Genomic DNA, 19,962 nt, shown 5'->3' with positions numbered 1-19,962 from the left:
CCTTAGAGGCCATGGTTCGGACCCTGGAGCAGACACGGAGATGGCTGGGGCGTCTCTCTGCCCCCTGCCTTTGCCCCAGCCCCACTGTGAGAGCTAAGCAGACCCCTCTGTGCTGCAGGTGGGGAAATTAGAGCCCAGAGGCGATCAGCAACATGCTTAGTCACATGGCAGGGCAGGGCGCTGAGAGACACCCCTCAGCACAGCACGCTGAAATCTAGCCTGGGTGGTTTCTGGAGCAAGAGGGTACTTGCGGCCACCCCTGTCTGACCAGGTCACCCTTGCCTGCCTCCAGGCCAGTTCTGGTCTTTACGGGTAGCTTCCAGAACCCTCTCATGAGACCCAAATTTAATCTGGTGAGTCTGTCCTCCAAGAAGCTTGAGGGACCAGCTCTGAACACAGGGCACTCGGGTCTCTCCCTAACGCCATTTCCTCAAGCCAGGCGACCTTTTCCTCGATCCCCTTCCCTCTGGGTCCTTCCTGCTTTTCTTCACTTCCCCTCTTACTCACATGCCCCCACCTCCATAAGGGTGAGCAACTGACCTCCTGCCCCCATTGTCCCCAAGCCCAGGAAATGGAAAACAGAAGTGTGACTATCACCAGCTGGAAACCCTAGGCTCCCTCACGTACCCCCCAACCCAACCCACCCCCACCCCGGGCAGAACAGTCACCTTGTGGAAAAATCTACCCTGAGCTGCCCAGTAGTTGTACAGCTTCGCCCTCTGAAAGTGGGCTCTAAGAGTCCTTGTCTCCTAGGGGCTGTGGTCAGGACTCACAGTAAAGCAGCTAGCCAGGCGTCTGACCTGTGGCTGGCACTCTAAAAAACGTTACCCAGCGTAATTATTGTTATAAGGGGAGTGGAGACGATTCTCATCCTTTATGGGATTCACACAAAGATTTGAGGGCAAGGATGGGTCTTCCTCTCAAAGGCACCAGCATTGGGTGGGAAAAAAAAATAATGCTTAAAATGGGCGGGTAAAGCTTAACACAAGGAGGTGAAGCATTAATGGTGGTTTCAAGGACCAGGAGAGATGCCGTCGAATGTTTCCTCACATTGGCAGAGACAGAGAATGGCAATACACAAGCATTATACCTGGAGGGGTTCACAGATCTTGTAGACAGCCTGAACCAGTGAGGATCGCATAGTATTGTGAAGTGTGGATACCGGGTAGAAACAGAGGCAAAGTCCTTGGACCCACTGTGGACACAGCTTCACATTCAGGGGCAGGGGAAGGGGAGTAGACAGGGGGTGGGGGGTGGCCCAGCCTTGGGTTTTGGAGAAAGATTGCATAGCTCATTAAAACCCTATCCCTACCCTACCCATTTATTTTTTTGCACTCTGCCCTGGGTGACCAGGGTCTCTGTTCAGCACTTGGACAATCCAGTGTGCCCCCCACTCCCAAACATACCATTAGGGATAGAGTCAGGGTAGATGGTAGAACTGAGGGAGAGCCTGGAGGGGTCATGGGGCTGGACCTGGGGTTGGACCTCAGGACTCTGGGAAGGGACCTCCTCCCTCACATCCCCCTCCCCTGGTTAAAGTTAGTGGTTGTTGTTTTTTTTGCTGAAAGGGCTACAGGAAATGTTTATAAGTGCAAACCCCCAAGGCTGAAGCTCCTTCCTTGGGGGACCACGTGGTCACATCTACATAGACAGCAGGGCTGGATGGTGGACTTCTGGGCCCCTGCAGCCTTGGCAGTGTCCTCAGATCCGGACGTGGAATGTGCTGGAAAGAGAGTGACAAAGATTCTGGACCTGGGCAAGTGAAAAAGATTTGCCCTCAGCTCAACCCACCCTAGTCCCTCAGGTAACCCTGCAGAGAACCCCTAATTATTTAGCTGAGAGAAGGAACCAAGGCTCTTGTGGAGACCAGACTTGGAGAACCCACTGTCCCTGGGGATTCCAGCTCCCCAAAAAAGGGCCCCAGGTCCTAATCCTTCCCATACTGAGGACCTGGGGCCTACAGGAGACAGGAGACTCCCCAGTCTGCATTGAGGGGGGGGCAGGCTGACTGGCTGTGGCCCCACATTCAGGACCACTCTGCCCTAGCCCCAGGCGACAGTACCTGAGAAAGTCAGGGGCCTTGGCGATCATGTCCTCAAAGTCGGCAAAGCCCAGCTTGCCGTCCCCGTCCAGGTCGGCCTCCTCGATGACCTTGTCACACACGAGTACCACCTCTTCCTGGTTCAGTTCCGACTTGGTGAGCCGGGACAGTGTCATCTCCAGGTCCTCCTTGCAGATGAAGTTGTCAGTGTTGAAGTCTGTAGAAGTTGGAGATGCTCAAGCCAGGGCTAGATTCCCTCACAGATCCCAAGGGTCCCGCCCTACATCACCTCGTCCTCTGAGCTGGTCATACCTGATACCCCCACCAGCTTATAGAGTTCCCAGGGCATGTCCACATACACTCTAGGGGTACTGGACCCTGGACCTGATTGATAGAGCCCAAGGGTGCTCACTGGGTCCCAGTCGACCTATGGGAGAGGCCTTACTACCTACAAGTCACATACATCTCAAACACGCTCCATTCCCATCCCAAAAAAAACCACTGTCATTGAATCGATTTCAACTCATAGCGACCCTATATAGGGGTTTCCAAGACTATCAATCTTACAGGAGCAGAGAGCTTCATCTTTCTCTCACAGAGCTACTGGTGGGTTTGAACCACTGACCTTGAAGTTAACAGTCCAATGTTTAGTCCATAGAATCACCAGGCCTCATTCTTAAATACCCACATCCAATAAATTAACATTTACACCAACTCACAGCAAAATCCCACAAGGACTGTAACCACAATCTCATCCCGAGACAGCTGAAGGGTTCAAACCGCAGGCTTCCTGGGAATTCAGGCCAAGGCCAAATGGCCCTCCTCCACAATGGACCCCTAGTCACCTCTACATCCAAGAAAACAAGGCTTAGAAAGGTCAGGTGATTTAATCAGAGCGGGACTCCTGAGCCAGGCCCATGTTGTCTAAACTGTGCGATATTGTCTGGCAGGAAACTCAGAAGGGCTTTGGGAGGGGCCTCATGCCTGACCTTTGTGCACACACACCAGGGAACACGGTTTGATTCTACTTGGCAAAAGGTACTACTGCTGAAAATGGTTCAGAAATCCAAGCCATGCAGGCTCACTGCGGTAAATTCTAACGTCTTTCTTCATCATTTTCAGCTTACTGTCCAGGTCTTTGCATGTGGCTGGGGTGGGAGTCCTGCCAATTGATCTGTCCAACAAACTCCTATTCATCCCTCAAGTCTCTGTTCAAACATCACCTCCTGGAGAAGGGGGCTTCCTAGACGTAGGGGCCCTCCCTGACATTAACAGTAGTGACCGATATTGCTATCTAGCACTCTCGGTACCTGGGGGCATTACATTGTTGTTGTTAACTGCCATGGAATCGGCTTCAACATATAGCAACCCTGAAGAAGGTTTCTGAGGTTTTCAATCTTTTTTATGGGGCAGAAAGCCTCATCTTTCTCTCACAGAGTGGCTGGTGGACTTGAACTACCAAACTTGTGGTTTGCAGTCCAGTGTTTATCCTATGGAGCCACTGTGCTCTGGGAGTATGACATGGTCTTACTTATTTAAATTTCAAAACAATCTTCTTAAATAGGTGCCATTAGAATTCCCACTATATGGATGAACAAACTGGGGTTACATCCCAGTCAGTGTTGGGCTCCAAGGCCCACGCTCTTGACTAGTACCTTACACTGTCCATTTCCTGCACTGGCCTGTGAATGCTTCTGGGGTATAGACTAAGTGGGATTCATTTCTGTCCTTAGTGTGGTCCACTTACTGTGGTCTCTGGAAACATCTGCAGTTTGGAAGGATCAGTGTATGTATGTATGTATTCTTGCAGGGTTGGCAATATGGAGATGTCTTGTCTATTTTACATGAGGAAACTGAAGCCCAGAATGGGGCTGGTCCTTTTTAGAGATCAGACTTAAGCCACCTTTGAATCAGACCCCAGGACCCCAAATACCCTTCTCCATGTCACCCCTAGTTCAGGGAAGCAAGGAACTATGGCTCCCCGTGCCTGTTCCCAGGCCTGCCTGCCCACCTCTGCCTTCCCAGGGGCTATGGCAGTAGGATCAGAGACTGGAGAGACATGGGTGGACTCTGAAGAGCTCTTCATACAGCCCTGGGCACTGTCTTTCTGATAAGCAAACATAATGCGAGTGGACAGATGTATCTAAATCAAAGTCTCCTGAAATAGACAGATGAAAACTACAAAATGAACAAATAACTAGATATAGTTCTCATAGGAACACTCCGTTGCTAACCAAAAGGTTGGTAGTTCGAGCCCACAGGTGGCTCCCCAGGAGAAAAGGCCTGGTTAACTTGCTTCTGTAAAGACTGGTGCTGTTTGTAGGTAAGTGCTGTCGAGTCAGTTCCGACCCATAGCTACCCTGTATAGGGTTTCCCAGGAGCAGATGGTGAGCTTGAACCACCAAACTTGTGACTCAAACCAACTTTGCAGTCCAGCGCATGAACCCACAGCGCCACACCAAGACTCCCCTTGGAAGCCCAGTGGGGCAGTCCTGCTTTATCCTACAGAATCTCTAGGAGACAGAATTGACAAGACAGCACACAACAGCACAATCTCCACAGGCTTGCGATCTATGGTTCAGCAAAGGTACTGAGGAATGGGCCTTTGGTTGGTTTGTCTTTTTTGAGTCCTCCAGACCAGGACAGGTCCCAGCCCCTGCCAGAGCTTCAGAGTCCCCACCTGTCCCCGAAGACCTGCCAGGCTTGCAGGATAACACAGGGTGTGAGCTCTCTGGATGTGAAGTTGTCTCCCTTCCACTGTTGGGAGAACCAAGGGTTCATGGTGCTCTGGCGCCCTCTGGTGGCCTGTGGACAGCAGTGTTGAAGGTTGGGCTGGAGAGAAATGAGGTGGCCCCACCTCTGTCAGCACTGGGGAAGATGGGCCTCTGGAATCCTCCTAATCCCAGAGATGAGGCAGGAAGCTGGGCCTCACCATCACAGCTGAGGCATTCTGTCCGGCCCTGCCTTCAGTCTGACACCTCCAATTCATACCTCTAGAATACTGAGCTGCCTTGCCTTGTCTGAGTTAAGCACTGGGCTGCTAACGGAAAGGTTGGTGGTTCGAATCTTCCAGCTGCTACTCAGGACCTGAAGTCTCAGAAACCCTATGGAGCAGTTCTACTGTGTCCTATTGGGTCACTATGAATAGCAATGAACTTGACTTGAAACTCTGCAGTGGTTCCCCAATACCCCTGAGCACAAGATCCAAACTCCTTGGTTTTTCCAAGTTTAGTCCCATTTGTCTCTCCAGGCTCCACCTGCCCCCCTCCTACCATGCTCCCCACCTCCCCACATCCTCATCAAGCCCTCCACTTCCGCATGCTGCTCTCTCGGCCCCTCATCTCCTCTGACCCTGCCAATCCCTCATACTAACTACTCCCACCCTGGGTGGGCCGAGTCCTGCCTCTTGTGCACTCTTTGTCCCTGCTGACCACCCGGCTGGACAGGCACTCTTCAGCTGCACTGCAGCAGGGAGCCAACACAGACTCATGACCACTGTTACCCAGCTCCTTCAGACCCTCGTTACCGTAGATCTTGAAGGCGTAGTTTGCCTTGAGATCGCGGGGAGCTGACTCGCAGAGCACGGAAAACATGTCCACAAAGTCGTTGAAGGTGAGGTTCCCCTCGCCGTCCTCAGAAAAGGCCTCCACAATCCTTTCCTTGAAGGGATTCTCCTGAAGAAAACAGTCACCACCACCACCTTGGGGTTAGCCAAGTTGGGCCTGTGTGACTCAGATAAGTGACCTAAACCTTCCAAGCCTCAGTTTCCCCATCTATAAACCCCAAACCCATTGCTATTGAGTTGCTTCGACTTCGGTTTCCAAAGCTTCAATCTTTATGGGAGCAGCCTGCCTCAGCTTTCTCCAGCAGAATGGCTGATGGGTTTGAACTAAAGAACACAGAATACTTTGAGGAAGGATTGTTGTTGTTAGGTGCCATCAAGTCAGTACTGACTCAAAGTGACCCTCTGAACAATAGAACAAAACACTGCCCAGTCCTGGGCCAACCTCACAATCATTGCTATGTCTGAGCCCATCGCTGCCATCTCTGTACCAATCCATCTCGTTGGAGGTCTTCCTCTTTTTTTCCAACCCTCCACTTTACCAGATATGATTGGGTTAGAGAGATGAAAACAGTACCTTCAGAAGCAGTGTGTTTGGCTAATGAATTAAAAGAATGTCAAGTGTCTGTAGGCAGCCTGACATACGTATGAGCTTCATAAGGATTATACCAAAACCCAAACCACCACCACTGACTCTACTCCAACACATGTGTGCCTATCCGGCAGTGCAGAAGTGCGCTATAGGGTTTCCAAGACTGGAAATCTTTATGGAAACAGATTGCCTTATCTTCCTCCCATGGAGCCATTGGTCGGTTTGATCTGCTGACTTTTCGATTAGTAGCCCAACACTTAATCCACTGTGACACCATCTCAATGATCATAAAAAGCTCAGCTGATCCAAGGGGTGTCCTCACTGAGGCATCTGTCCCTGAGGCAGGAGCAGGGATGGTCCAGTGCCCAGAGAAACCCATGGGGGCTCCTGCCTTGATGTGTGGGGCTGTGTCCCCAACAAGTGAAGGCGACAGCCCAGGCTGTGTGAGGATTGTGGGACACAAAGGACAAAGTGAAGCAGCAAAAGCCACAGAGCCGGTTCAGACCCAAACCACACTACGAGCCCCCTTGTTGTTGGATCTAACTCATGGCAACATACAGGACACAGTAGACCTGCCCCCATAGGGTTTCGAAGGGACTCCTGGTGTGGCGATGGAGAATCGGCACTGGACTGTGAATCACAACACTGGTGGTTCAAACCCACCAGCTGCTGCTTGGAAACCCTATACAGGGCGGCTATGAGTCGGAACCAACTCGACAGCATTTAACAACAACAATCTTTATGAGAGTCACATCTTTCTCCCACAGAGTGGCTGGTGGGTTCGAACCACTGACATTTTTGGTAAACAGTTGAGTGCTTAACCATGGAGCCACCAGGGCTCATTAGCTATTTCCCAGCTCTTGTGATTTCTCAGATGATGCCTCCTCTAGTCCATCTGGGCACTTGAGTCCTCGCTCTCCTTCCACCCCACTGAGCCAGGCTCCATTCTGTGCTCAGCCCCAGGTCAGCAAAGGGGACCTAGAGACAGACCCTGAGGCCCCACGCCCTCCAGTAACCCTCTCTGCCAGTTGGGCACTCCTCCAGGACTGAGTCTGGGCCTCCTTGTCTTGCAGGACTGAGGCTACATTCACACCCAGGCCCCAAGTGGAGGCCTTGTAGTGGTCTGACCTCACCTCTCCGCCACACATCCCAGGCCTGGCCAGGGGCTAGCTGCAGAGTCCCACAGCAACAAGGACTCTTGGTGTAGCACTATAGGATCAGCACCGGACTGTGAAGCACAAAGATGGCAGTTCAAACCCACCAGTTGCTCCTAGGAAACCCTATACAGGGTCACTAAGAGTTGGAACCGACTCGATGGTGCTTAACAACAACAGCAGTGTGGAGTGGAGTTTTGCACCAAATGGTTTCTTAAAGTCAAAGTGCAATTCATATTTGAAATAAGAAAGACATTGAACACTGTTATTCTGATAAGATTCAAATATTATTATGTTTGAAATAAACAATAAGGGTGAGGAACTCATGAAATGAAATTTTCATTTCAAGTTTGAGGGGGCATCAAAAAGTTCCTGGAAAAATGGAATGAACAGAAAATGGAATTTTTCTATGAACTTTTTGGAGTCCCCGCTGTATATTCGTGGTCTGTGGGCCAGCAGCAGTGCAACAGCAAAACTTGTAAACTTGTCAGAAAATCAAAATCTCAGGCCCCGCCCCAGAACTGCTAAGTCAGAATTGGCATTTTGACAGAATTTTCAGGTGGTTTGTGTACACGATACAGCTGGAGAAGTGACCTTATGCCTAATTCTGCTGACTTCAGCGGCAGGTCATGGCCAGACAGAGAGAAAAACTATCTTCAAAAGCAGACACGAGGGTAAACGGCTGAGACCATTGGATAGAGGGGCAGCGGGTGGGCACCCGGAGACCTGGAGCAGGACCTCACTGAGGCCCCGCCCACGTAGCTCAGAGCACAGATGGGGAAACGGAGGCCATGATGCTCATGATCCGCTCAGGGCCACACAGCCTCTGATGGGGTGCCCACCCAGAGGTGCAGTCCATCACCCCAACCCACCTGCCCTGCCCTGCCCAGCTCCCTCTCCCCTACCCGGAGCTCTGGCATCTGGATGATGAGGCTCATGGGCACGTGGACGATGGGGCTCTTCCTGTAGTCCATCGGGACGAGGTTGGGAGCCAGCTCGTAGAACCGTGCATGGAGCCTGCGAGGGAAGCAGTGAAAACGTACTGGAGGTGGAGAGTCACTAGGGATCTGATGCTGCCCTGCCTGCACCCCCTGCCTTGCGAGCTGGAGACCCTCCTTGGCCAGGGCTGGTGGAGGGCCCAGGGGAGGCTCTGCCCATAGGAGGAGGCAGATTCTATCCAGGCCTCCCTGCTAATAACCAGATTATGTTCTGCTCCTGTTTCCACCACCTGCACACACACACCCTCCCCATCACCACCAAAACCACCACCACCAGGAATCTGCAACCAAATCTTTCAAATTTGTACCTCTTTGGGTTCTCCTAAGAGTTTTCTGTATGCCAACACTTAACACACCTCACCTTGTTTAACTCTCCCCTCAACTGGGGGGACGGATGCACCGGAAACCCAGTCTATAGCTCAGCAAACTAAAGAGGTTAAGCGTGATCTGTCCAAGTCCACACAAAGGTCATGGTTGGACCCCAGGACTGGATATTCAGAGGAGAAACTTGGAACCGCTCCTCCTCCTCCTGCTGTTTCCCTGCTCCTGGGATTCCATCTGAAGCTTGGTCCAGCTCCTGGACGAGTTCCCAGTAGCCCTCAGTCCTTGAGAGACCTCTATGAATGGGCCACCCACAACCTCTCTCCAGATGGGTGCCATCAGAACAAAGTCCTGATGTGTTCGCTCCCCCAGCTCCTTTCCTGCTTCTCCTTCCCCATACTCAACACCCAGTGCTCAGGACTCCCCAAGCTTGAAACCCACCCCACCCCAAGACATTGGGCAGACCCTCAAGGGTGTGAAGCATCCTGACACCATCTCAGGGCCCACACCACCACCACCACATTCTTCAGCCCTGCTGCTCTGTGTCCGGTGTCCAGGAGAACAGCCTCCCCCGCTCTGTATTCATATGAGACTACATCCATGATGTGCTACCAGATTGGGGATAACTGTCAGGGCTACTGACTGGTGTTGAGGTAAGTAAGCTGACCAGGGTGAGGCCTAGGGTTGCTGGGGACTGGGCGGCATGTGACCCTTCTGTCTCCCAGGTATGGCCCTGTCCTGATACCCTCAATGCCAAATGAACTCTGGTCATCTACGTGGTATGATCTAATGACATACTCCCATGGCTACCTTTAGGGGGCCTTCAGCACATCTGGCAACCCCCCAGTTCTTCCCATCCTGCTGCTTTGTTCTCTCCCCAAACCACCCTGAGAGGTAGGGATGAGTCTCTGAGCCTAGTGAGGAAACTGAGGCTCAGGCAGTGAATTAGCTGCCCTGGTTCAGAGAGTCAGTGAGTGGTGGAACTGAGACTTTAACCCAGGTCCTCTGGGTTCTAGGCACCTGGTTCTTCCCTGCGAGCCAGGCCACCTTCCTGGTCACATCAGCACGTGGTTCAGAGGCTCATCTGGATAAACCCACTTTAAGTCCCAATCAGGTATCCTATTAAAAGGGCCTCAGATCAAAGGAGTTTTCTTCCCCATCCCCCCAGCACCCACCCCAGGGGTAAAAAGCCCCCAAATCTGTTCTTTGGGTAGGAAGGGGTCATCAGATACCAGGGTGTCAGGATAAAGCTGGGATTTTCCACAAGAGGGAGCTCGAGGACTTTCTTTGCTCTATTTATTTTGATGGAGTCCTGGTATGGTTCCGTAGGATAAGCACTGGATTGCTAACTGCAAAGGTGGAGGTTCGAATCCACCAGCCATTCCTTGGAAACCCTGTACAGGGTTGCTCTGAGTCGGAATCAACCTGACAGCACTTAACAACAACAATTTATTATGAAGAAAAATGTACCCTTTTTAACACTGTCCTCAAACAACAGACCCAGGACTTGGCTTTCAGTTTGTGAAGCTGGATTCATGTGTTTCTGACAGATCTGTAGCCACATTCCCCTCTTCACCACTAGGCTCCCAAGATTTGGGGTGCTTATGGGGCTGGTTTACACCTCCAAAGTTATATGAAGCTGGAAAGCAGCCTTAGGTTTGAGCCCTGTCAACACCCTTTACTAGCTGTGTGGCTTTGGGGAAGAGGATTAACTCACTGAGTATAAATTTTCCTGTCAGTAAAATGGGGGGTTGCCCATGTTCCTCACACATGTGAGGACCAAACTACCAGTTGTCATGGAGGACATTCCAACTCATGGTAACCCCATGCATGTCAGAGTAGAACTGCACCCCCCAGGGTTTGCAATGGCTGAGTTTTGTGCAAGGAGATCACCAGGTCTTTCTTGTGAGATGCCTCTGGGTGAACTCTAACTGCTAACTTTTCAGTTAGCAATTGAATACTTCACTGTTTGAGCCACATCTACCGTACACTCAACTGCTAGCTATTAGCAGGGGTAAACTTGGGGAAGGGGCTATGGGTAGGGCTTAGGGGGTGTCTTCTGGATGGATGGCTGCCTTCTACCATGGTACACACAGGTCTGTGTCTATTTGATGACCAAAGTGGTCTTAGACTTGAAATAGAGTATTTTAGGAAAACTTCATTTCTTTTTTTTTAAGGAAAACAGATGGTCACATTTAACTCAAGGAGAATTGGAGAATTTGAAATCCAAATGCCTGTGGAAGAAATTCTACAAACTGTCAAAGAATTGTCTCCCTGGGAGTTCTGTAACTACACTATTCCCTCTTTTTAGTTTCTGATTTTGTTGTTGTTGTTACTGTATCTCCGGTTCTCTATATTCAGTCTTGTATGTCTGTTTTATTTGGAATACTTTTCTATGTCTGGGTTGATTCCAGGTAAAAGTGTCATATATGTTAGTCTCAGGTTGCTGTCTGCTCTTGATGGTTTTCTATCCAAAGAATTCCCTTTAGTATTTTTTGTACAGTTAGTCTGCTTTTAACAAAGTCCTTTAATTCTGTTTAGATGAAAATGACCTAATTTCACCATCATATTTGATGGACAATTTTTCTGGGTAGATGATTCTTATTTTTTTCTTTCATAGTTTTTTATACGCCATTCCACTGTCTACTTGCTATTTGGTTTCCACTGAGAAATCAGAGTTTAGTCTTATTGGTTTTCCTTTATAGGTAAGTTTTCATTTTTCCTGAGCTGCTCTCAGGATTCTTTCCTTGTTTATGGTTTTGAGAATTTGATTATAATATGTCTTAGTGTTTTTCTTTTGGGGTCTACCCTGTTTGGAGTTTATTCAACTTCTTGAATGGCTATCTTCTCATCTTCCAAGATGTTAGGGAAATTTTCTTCCAAAAACTCTTGGACAATAGTTTCTTTGGTTGTTTGCTTGTTTGTTTTTCGGTCTCTTCCTGCTTGGGAATTCCAATCACATATTATTTTTCTTGATAGTGTCCCACATAAATCCTAGGCTTTCTCTGGGTTTTTTTTGGAGGGGGGTTTGTTGTTGTTCTTTTTTTCTGACTGTTCCTCTAGCAGATAAATATTGATAGATAATTCTTGCAATTCAATAATTTGGCCCTTCACTGATTCAATTCTACTACTTTGCCCTTATGCCATAATATCTATTTCTGAAGTTTAGTGCTAGCCTTCTGGCTTTCTAATTGCTGGTTTTGTATGGTTCCCCCCCACCCCCCTTTTTTTTCATTTGCCAGTTTGCTCCTGAATTCTTTTATAGTCTTGTCTGTTTTCTTTTATTTCATCTGCAGTTTTCTCGATCATGCCTGATAGCATTCCTTTAAATTCTTTATCAGGTGGTTCTGATACCATTTCTGGTATTACATTGTCTGACTCTATATTTTGGTCACTTGTTTGAGGCACTCTGTCTTGCTTCTTTGACGAAGTTGAAATTGTCTGTCTTCTCTGAGAGACTGTGGGGTGTGGTATTTATACTTAGTGGATGATCATATATTGGTGTGTTCTAAGGGGCTCACCACCTGTGTCCTGGTGGATATGGCAGAAACTAAAAGTGTGACCGCTGTTCTCTGTTTACTGTTTGTGTAGCATAGCTCAGGGTCAGTTCACATGCTTCCAGATGCAGGGGTGCTATGTCAGACGCCTGACCCCAGGCAGAACAGAGGCTGCGCAGGAAGAGGGTTGCCACTGGCTGTGAGGGTGGGGACTTGTCATGGCCTCAGCTACCAGGAGAACGCAGGAATTAGGGAGAACCGCACCACCTTGCCAACAACCTCCAACTGCATCCTGTGCCCAGAGGTTGATGTATCAATAGTTGTTTGCAAAGGCTCACGAGCTGTGTCACTTGATACCAGTCAGCCATCCCATTTTTCTTCTCTCTCACTGCCCCTGTTCAGCTTCCTCTCCCAGTCGGCACTCAGTCCACCTCTCTGTCCTGTCCTCTGATGCCCAGGACCACCATCTGTATCTGATTCACTCCTCTTCCAAGTCTTCATTGCAGAGGGTTGACTCAGTGAATCTGCCTACTCTGCCATCTTATTCCGACTGTCTAGAAAGTAAATTTTTTTAAAAAAGCAAAAAGAAATCTTATGCCAAAGCCTAATAGGTAGCATCCAAAATGGATCTATGGCATTTCGACAAACAGACAAAAACAATAAAATAACATATTGGTAAAACAAGTCCTCCACATCCACCACCGCCATCAAGTCAATTCTAACTTTATAATAGGACACACTAGAACAGTTCCTTATGGTTTCTGAGACTATAAATCTTAATGGGAGCAAACAGCCTCATCTTTATCCCATGAAGGTGCTAGTGGATTTGAACCACCAACCTGGTGATTAGCAGCCCAACACATAACCTGCTGTACCACCAGGACTCCTTAAATCAAGTCCAGCAGTAATTTAAAATTCATTAACTCATTGTTAGGATCTTGTAGGATTAATTACAGAGTCCCTGAGTGATTGACATGCTTAGCTGCAAACCAAAGGTTAGAGATTTGAATGACTCAGAGGCACCTTGGAAGAAAGGCCTGGCTTCTGAGACTATAAATCTACTCCCCAAAATTCAGTCGCTGAAACTCGATGAAACACAGAGCTACAAGAACTCTGACACATAGGGGGTTGCCACAAGCTGGAAAATTGGCAGTTATGTTTGTTTATTTTTAGGATGTATTCCAGAATTCATGGATAGGTCAACGTTTGGAAACCTATGAATGTAAGTCATATTGTTGTTGTTAGGTGCCATCGAGTCAGCTCCGACTCATAGCGATCCTCTGCATAACAGAACGAAACACTGCCTGGTCCTGCACCACCGTCACAGTCTTTGTCCCTCTTGAGCCCGTGGCTTCTGCCACTGTGCCAATCCTTTTCATTGGCAGGCTTCCTCTTTTTCTCTGACCTTCCCCTATCCTAAGCTTGAGGTCCTTTTCCAGGGACTGGTCTCTCCTGATAAGGTGTTTGAAATATAACGGACAAAGTCTCACCGTTCTGGCTTCTAAGTAACATTCTGGCTGTACTGACTCCAACACAGATTTGTTTGTTCTTCTGGCAGTCCACAGTACTTTCAATATTCTTCTTCAACACCATAAATCGAATCCATCAATTCTTCTCTGGTCTTCCTTATTCGTTGTCCAACGTGACTGTGAGCTTACTGAAAATGCCATGCTTGGGTCACGTGCACCTAAGTCCTCAAACTGACATCTTTGCTCTGAAAAGTTTAAGGAGGTCTTGCGAAGCAGATTTGCCTAGCGCAATATGTCATTTGATTTCTTCATTGCTGCTTCTATGAGTGTTTGTTGCAGATCCAGTAAAATGAAATATTTGAGAATTTCAATCTTTTCTCCGTATATCATGAGGATTTTTGTTTTCTTTAAATTGAGGTACAACTTATACCTAACGCTGTGGTCTTTAATCTTTATCAGTAACTATTTGAATTCCACTTCACTTTCAGCAAGCAAGGTTGTGTCATCTGCGTATCGCAGGTTGTTAATGAATCTTCTTTTTATCCCGATGCCACATTTTTCTTCATATAATCCAGCTTCTCAGATTATTTGCTCAGCATACAGATTGAGTAAGTATGATGAAAGGATAAAACCCTGGCACACACCTTTACCGATTTTAAACCATTCAGTGTTCCCTTGTTCTGGTCAAATTATGGCCTCTTGGTCTATGTACACAATTAACTGTTCTGGAATACTCATTCTTCACTATGTTCTCCATAGTTTGTCATGATCCATACAGTTGAAAGCCTTTGCATAGTCAACAAAGCACAGGAAAACATCTTTCTGGTATTCTCTGCTTTTAGCCAAGTTCCTTCTGATGTCAGCAATGACATCACTCATTCCACATCCTCACCTGAGTCTGGCTTGAACCTCCACCAATGTATTGTTGCAGCCGTTTTTGTATTATCGTTAGCAAAATTTTACTTGCATGTGATATTCATGATATTGTCTGATGATTTCCACATTCTTTTGTGTCACCTCTCTTTGGAATGGGCACAAATGTGGATCTCTGCCAATCAATTGGCCAGGGAGCTGTCTTCCAAATTCCTTGGCATAGATTAGGGAGTGCTTTCAGAGCTGCATCCGTTTGTTGAATATTTCAATTTGTATTCCATCAATTCTTGGAACCTTGTTTTTGCCAATGCCTTCAATGCACCAGGGACTTCTTCCTTCTGTAGGACAAACTGACAGATGAGTGGTAGATGGCGGATAGGTCATATTAACAGATAAACATATTTTTATTAAGTTGATATATGCAGCAACAGCATTTGAAAGAGTAAGCATCCACATACATCTATATGGTTGTCTGGACCAAACAGCTGACATCTTTACTCTTAAACACTTTAAGGAAGAATTGTGAAGCAGATTTGCCTAGTGCATTATGCCATTTGATTTCTTCACTGCTGCTTCTATGAGGATTGGTAGTGGATCCAATAAAATGAAATATTTGACAACTTCAATCTTTTCTCCATTTATCATGATGTTATGGTAAGGATTTTTGTTTTCTTTAAATTGAGGTGTAACCTATACCAAAAGCTATAGTCTTTAATCTTTACCACAACGTGTACACTGGTTGCCGCTGTTGGCTAGGAATGAAGAGGGGTTGATAACGAAAGAGACTGACATTTACTTATGACTTGATCTACATATCAACTGTTTACATTTCAAAAAGTAAATGATGTGTCTGGTTGCCTCCTTAAACAATTGACCCCTTTGCCAGAGGACCAGAAGAACTAGATGATGACCGACCACCTGTACATTTTGATCAAAGCTTCCATAGAAGAATCCTGGTCAAAAGGTGAGTCCGCTCCAGTGTTCTCTCAGGTCCATTCCTCTTCATCGAGGTGGGGTAACTGAGGCCCAAAACTCAGAGAGGGCAAGGTCCTGCCCAGTAACACACAGGCTAGCAGCAGAGCCAGGCAGGCTAGACCCAGGCCTCTGCTTGCCTGTGTCTTTTCCCAAAGGACCTTTCTAGGCTCCCCCTGGCCCTCCCTCCACTCCTTCGCTGGATGGTTTTCTTGGTAAACTGCACCCTACGTACCGACCAGATGGCGAGGCAGAAACCTGAGCCGCAGCTCTTGTTGCAGCTTGAGGCCCAGCTCTGCGGCAGCCATGGGTCAGTGATACCAAGTCACAGATGACCATCGGGCCAGCCCGCGCTCTAGACAGATCCAATTACTCCCCCAGCGCCTGTTCTTCCACCTGCACACTGAACCACCGCATCCAGCCACCCACCCCGTTCAGAAACCTTCCTTTCTGTAGGTAAGATCTTAAGGCTCCCATTTCCTCTGCTCCCCTTTAAACTGGGATCCTGAACATCCCCTCTGAACAGACAGAGGCCTACCCAGTCAGGGCCCCAACATGTTTGCCTGCTGCTGCTTTGTTGTCTGTTTTTCAACTTTTATTTATAATCTTTTAAATTATACACGTGACATGATTACTGTAGAAAACTACAACATAAGCCAAGACAGAAGGGGAAAATGACTCATAATCCCACCACACAAAAATAACAAGTGCAGTGAAACCCACGAGAGCTGGAACTCAATGGAGCTGTCTTGTTTATTCACCTTTATCTTTGCCTAGCCTTGGAGCCCCCTGGCCTACAGGAGGCCATGCTGGCCTCAGCCAGCTCTACTATCTGTCACCTGTCCAGTTTCCAAGTGCTGATGCTGACAGGTGGCTCCCAGGAGCCATGTCCCTGCCACACAGTGGAAAGCCTGGGTCTGGTCTGACTGCAGGGACCTCCGTCCAGAGGAGCCAGGACATGAGCACACAGAGCAGCTGTGTGAGAGAGGAGGTGACGAGGAGGCAGAGGAACTTGGATGGGGGAGGACCTTGGGGTTGAGGCTTGGAGGCCTCGTTGAAGTTCCCTGGGTAGAGGGGGGTGAGGAGGGCACTCCGGCTCCAGGGGCAGCTAGCACCAAGATTTGGAGGCGAGGGGCTTTTGTGGCTAGAACAGAAATGGTTGGCTGCCCCAAAGAGGGGCTGAGGGAAGGTAGTGGTTGGAATTGTGGGAATTCTTCGCAACAAGGGATGAATGCAGTGAGGCTCAGATGAGGATTTGTGCCAACAACTCTGCAAGGTAACAGGGGCACAAGAATGCAGGGGCAACAGTTGTGTTAATACAGTTCTGAGATCCATCCTGTGTCAATGGGGTCCCCACCCCCACATCACTCAAGCTACAATCCAGATCCCATTTGTCAAACACCCAGGTCTGGGAGTCCTTCCACTCAGCCATGCTAGGAAGGTAGGTATCAGTAAATCCATTGTAGAGAGGAAGAAACTGAGGCCCAGGGAGGGCTAAACACTTATACAAGGCCATAAAACTGGGAAATGGGAGCAGAGCCCAGGTCTACTGATGCCAAACTCTGGGGGCTTTGCTTCTCCACATGCCTCTCTGAAGTGAGGTTCTCCACATGACCCACCTGGGGCACATGTCTGAAGAAGATGCTGGGCAGGGAGGAAGGGCCAAGGGACACTGCCTGTCAGAGGAGCTGGAGCAGGCTCTAGTCCCAGCTTGCCCATCGATCTCCAGGGAAAGTGACTGTGAGCCCTTGCTGGCTTTTAGTGCCACCTGATAGCCCAGGCAGAGGGGCCCAGTGAGGCCTGAGGGAGCCAGGTTTCCCAGCATTCTAAGATTCTTGCCCACTGTCTGGCCGGGGACCCTGAGCTGCCAGCCCCTTTATTTCTCTATTCTATGCCCACCCTACTGCCCCAAAGAGAGGGGTTTATGCTGGGAATGGAAGAGACGCTGGTGGACAGCTCAGGGTGCCGGGGACATGGCAGGTTATGCCTCTGACTTTGGGGCCTCCCAGGACTGATGAAGCCACAGGTCCTGAACTAAGAGACAGGGACTCTGCCATAGCAGACCCCATATGCAGTGAGTGTAGGAGGACTTCAAAAAGTTGCCTAAAAACTGTAAGTGAACGATAATGGGATTTTTCCACAAACTTTTTGAAGCTCCCCTCCACAGCAAAGGACCTGTAAGACCCAGTAAGACCAGGTCTCCAGTACCTGGCTATGTGGCTTTGGCCAAGTTGCTAAGTCCCACCTGTAAAATGTGGATCCAAAGATTTGCTTTTATAAGGTCACAGTGAACGTTAAATGAAAAAGTGTGTGACGTCATCCACACGGAACCTGGCACGTAGTGTACAGCTGCTCAATTCCCGGCAAAACTCCTCGGCCTGGGGATGGGGGTCTCGGAGTCCACACAGCAGCCCAGTGGTGGAGCCGAGGCCTGAACTTGTTTCCTTAATGAAGGCTGATACTCTTCCTCAGCGCCACTAGTCCAACCCGCCCCACCTGAGTCCCAGCTCCAGAGAGTGAAGGAAGCCACACTTACTTGAGGATGTCCTTCTTATTGAAGAAGCTGCAATCCTACAAGGGAAAAACACACATAGAGTTGGTTGTTCAGGTCCCAGGCTCCTTCCCCCAGAGCCCTCCCTGCCCCAGGGCCTCCTGGGAACAGTCAAAGAGAGGCTGAAGAGTCACTGTTACCCTCTCCCCTACCCCCAACCCACTGGGGAGAGCAGGTTCTAGTGGGTCCCTAGCTGACCCTGGGGGGCTGCACACATGGGGGACTGTGCATCAGGCAGGGGGGACACATTTAGGAGGAAAATAAAGTATTCAGAGGTAGATGTGCCGGTTGGAGACAAAGCCAGGTGTGGGGACTGACAGGGCACATCATTGAACAGGTACAGAAGGCCAATCCAGAGGTGAGTGGTGGAGTCCCACGTAGCTGAAGGCAGCAGTCCCAGCTCTCCCCAGAGGGCAAACATGTCAGGTGTACAGCAAGCACCTGGCCTCTGAAACCTCTAGAATAGAAGAGGTCACATGGGGGTGGGAATGGAGAGGCCTGGGGTGTTGGAAGTGAGGGGGCCGTGGAAGGGAGGGGACCAAGCCCTGCAGAGGAGTCTGTAGGCTCTGGATTGAGACTGGTGGGTGTCCTGTGTTGTTGAGTACCATCAAGTCGGTTCCAACTCATAGCAATCCTGCATAGGGTTTATGAGAAGCGGCTGGTGAGCCTGAACTATCGACCTTGCAGTTCAAGCTGACCTTGCAGTCCAATGCATTACCCGGCAGCACCATGCCAGGACCCCAGTGGGGACCCTAGGTGGGCATTACTCAGGATTGCAAGGGCATCCCAGATTCCAAGTTCATCTTTATCTTAATGACCCATGTCCTACAGTTACATCACTGTTCAGAGCCTGGCCCGCCCGAGGTGAGCATCAGCCACTTCGGAGTCTGTGGGATGGCTACTGTGCCAGGCCTTTGCTTTTGCTGAGCACAAGGGAAGAAAGAACATTAAGTTCCACAAAGGGGCCTCCAGGGGCGATGTGCTGACCACAGCGGGCTCTCAAACAGAATGCGTGGCTCCAGCCCAGGCTGGCAGACAGGCTGGCCTTGGCTGATTTCTGAGGCCACTGGGGTTGGACTGCATGTTGAAGAGGACTGGAGAGGATCGACACACATCCAGGGTTTCCCCTGGCTGCTATAGGTGAGCTGAGAGCAGGGAGTTGGTGGAACTTTCCTGGTCCTATTCAGTCCCACAGAGCCCTGGGTAGCACAAATAGCTTGTACTCAACCCTGGTAGTGTAGTGGGTTACGTGTTGGTCTGCTAACTGCAAGGTCAGCAGTTGAGATCCACTAGCCACTCTGCAGGAGAAAGGTGAGATTTTCTGCTCCTGTAAAGATTTAAAGCCTCCAAAACCTGTTTATACAGGGTCACTATGAGTCGGAACCAACTCAATGGCACACAACTACCACCATGATCGGTTCTGACTCATAGCGACCCTGTAAAGGGTTTCCAAGGCTGTAAGTCTTCTTGGATCAACCATCAACACTCATAGAAGCAACAATCAAGAAATCAAATGAGGGATTGAGACATAGTTGCAATGGGGAAAAGGGGGGAAATAATGTTAAGAAGCTTGGCTGTCTTTTGAATGTTGGTTTCCCTGGCATACCACTATAAAATAGACACTTGAAGGGGAGAGAAAGAAATAGCCAGAAATATCAACATAGAAAGCTTGTAAGTCCATCTTCTGCCTATAACTGATTGGAATACCTAAAATGGGGCTACAACATAACATGCCCAGTGAAGGAGGCTTCCTGTGGAGGCTCTGCATTACATAAGACCATAGGTAGTGGGAATTTTCCATTTAAAAGGACAAGCAGACCACCCTGGAGTGGATTGAAGAACAGAAGATACTTCTTGAAAGAAAGACGGACAGGAAAAATACAAAACAATATAGGCAGTCCAACTGATTACTACAACAACAAGCAAATTGCT

General features: G+C 48.9%; 1 protein-coding gene across 1 annotated transcript in view; it reads right to left on the bottom strand.

The window, feature by feature from the left end:
- Nucleotides 1–1,701: 1,701 nt before the first annotated feature.
- Nucleotides 1,702–19,962, bottom strand: part of CIB2 (calcium and integrin binding family member 2) — a 28,052-nt gene continuing 9,791 nt past the window's right edge. Inside the window, exons 2-6 of the mRNA XM_006870894.1 lie at nt 18,016–18,050; nt 8,255–8,366; nt 5,568–5,715; nt 2,063–2,258; nt 1,702–1,723 (exon numbers count right to left, since the gene is read on the bottom strand). Of these exons, the coding sequence (XP_006870956.1) occupies nt 1,702–1,723; nt 2,063–2,258; nt 5,568–5,715; nt 8,255–8,366; nt 18,016–18,050 (513 nt within the window). The remainder of the gene's footprint in view (nt 1,724–2,062; nt 2,259–5,567; nt 5,716–8,254; nt 8,367–18,015; nt 18,051–19,962) is intronic.

Source organism: Chrysochloris asiatica, unplaced genomic scaffold (assembly GCF_000296735.1).
Source record: "Chrysochloris asiatica unplaced genomic scaffold, ChrAsi1.0 scaffold00156, whole genome shotgun sequence".
In the NCBI taxonomy this organism is placed as follows: domain Eukaryota; kingdom Metazoa; phylum Chordata; class Mammalia; order Afrosoricida; family Chrysochloridae; genus Chrysochloris; species Chrysochloris asiatica.
This window is presented reverse-complemented; position numbering and strand designations above follow the sequence as displayed.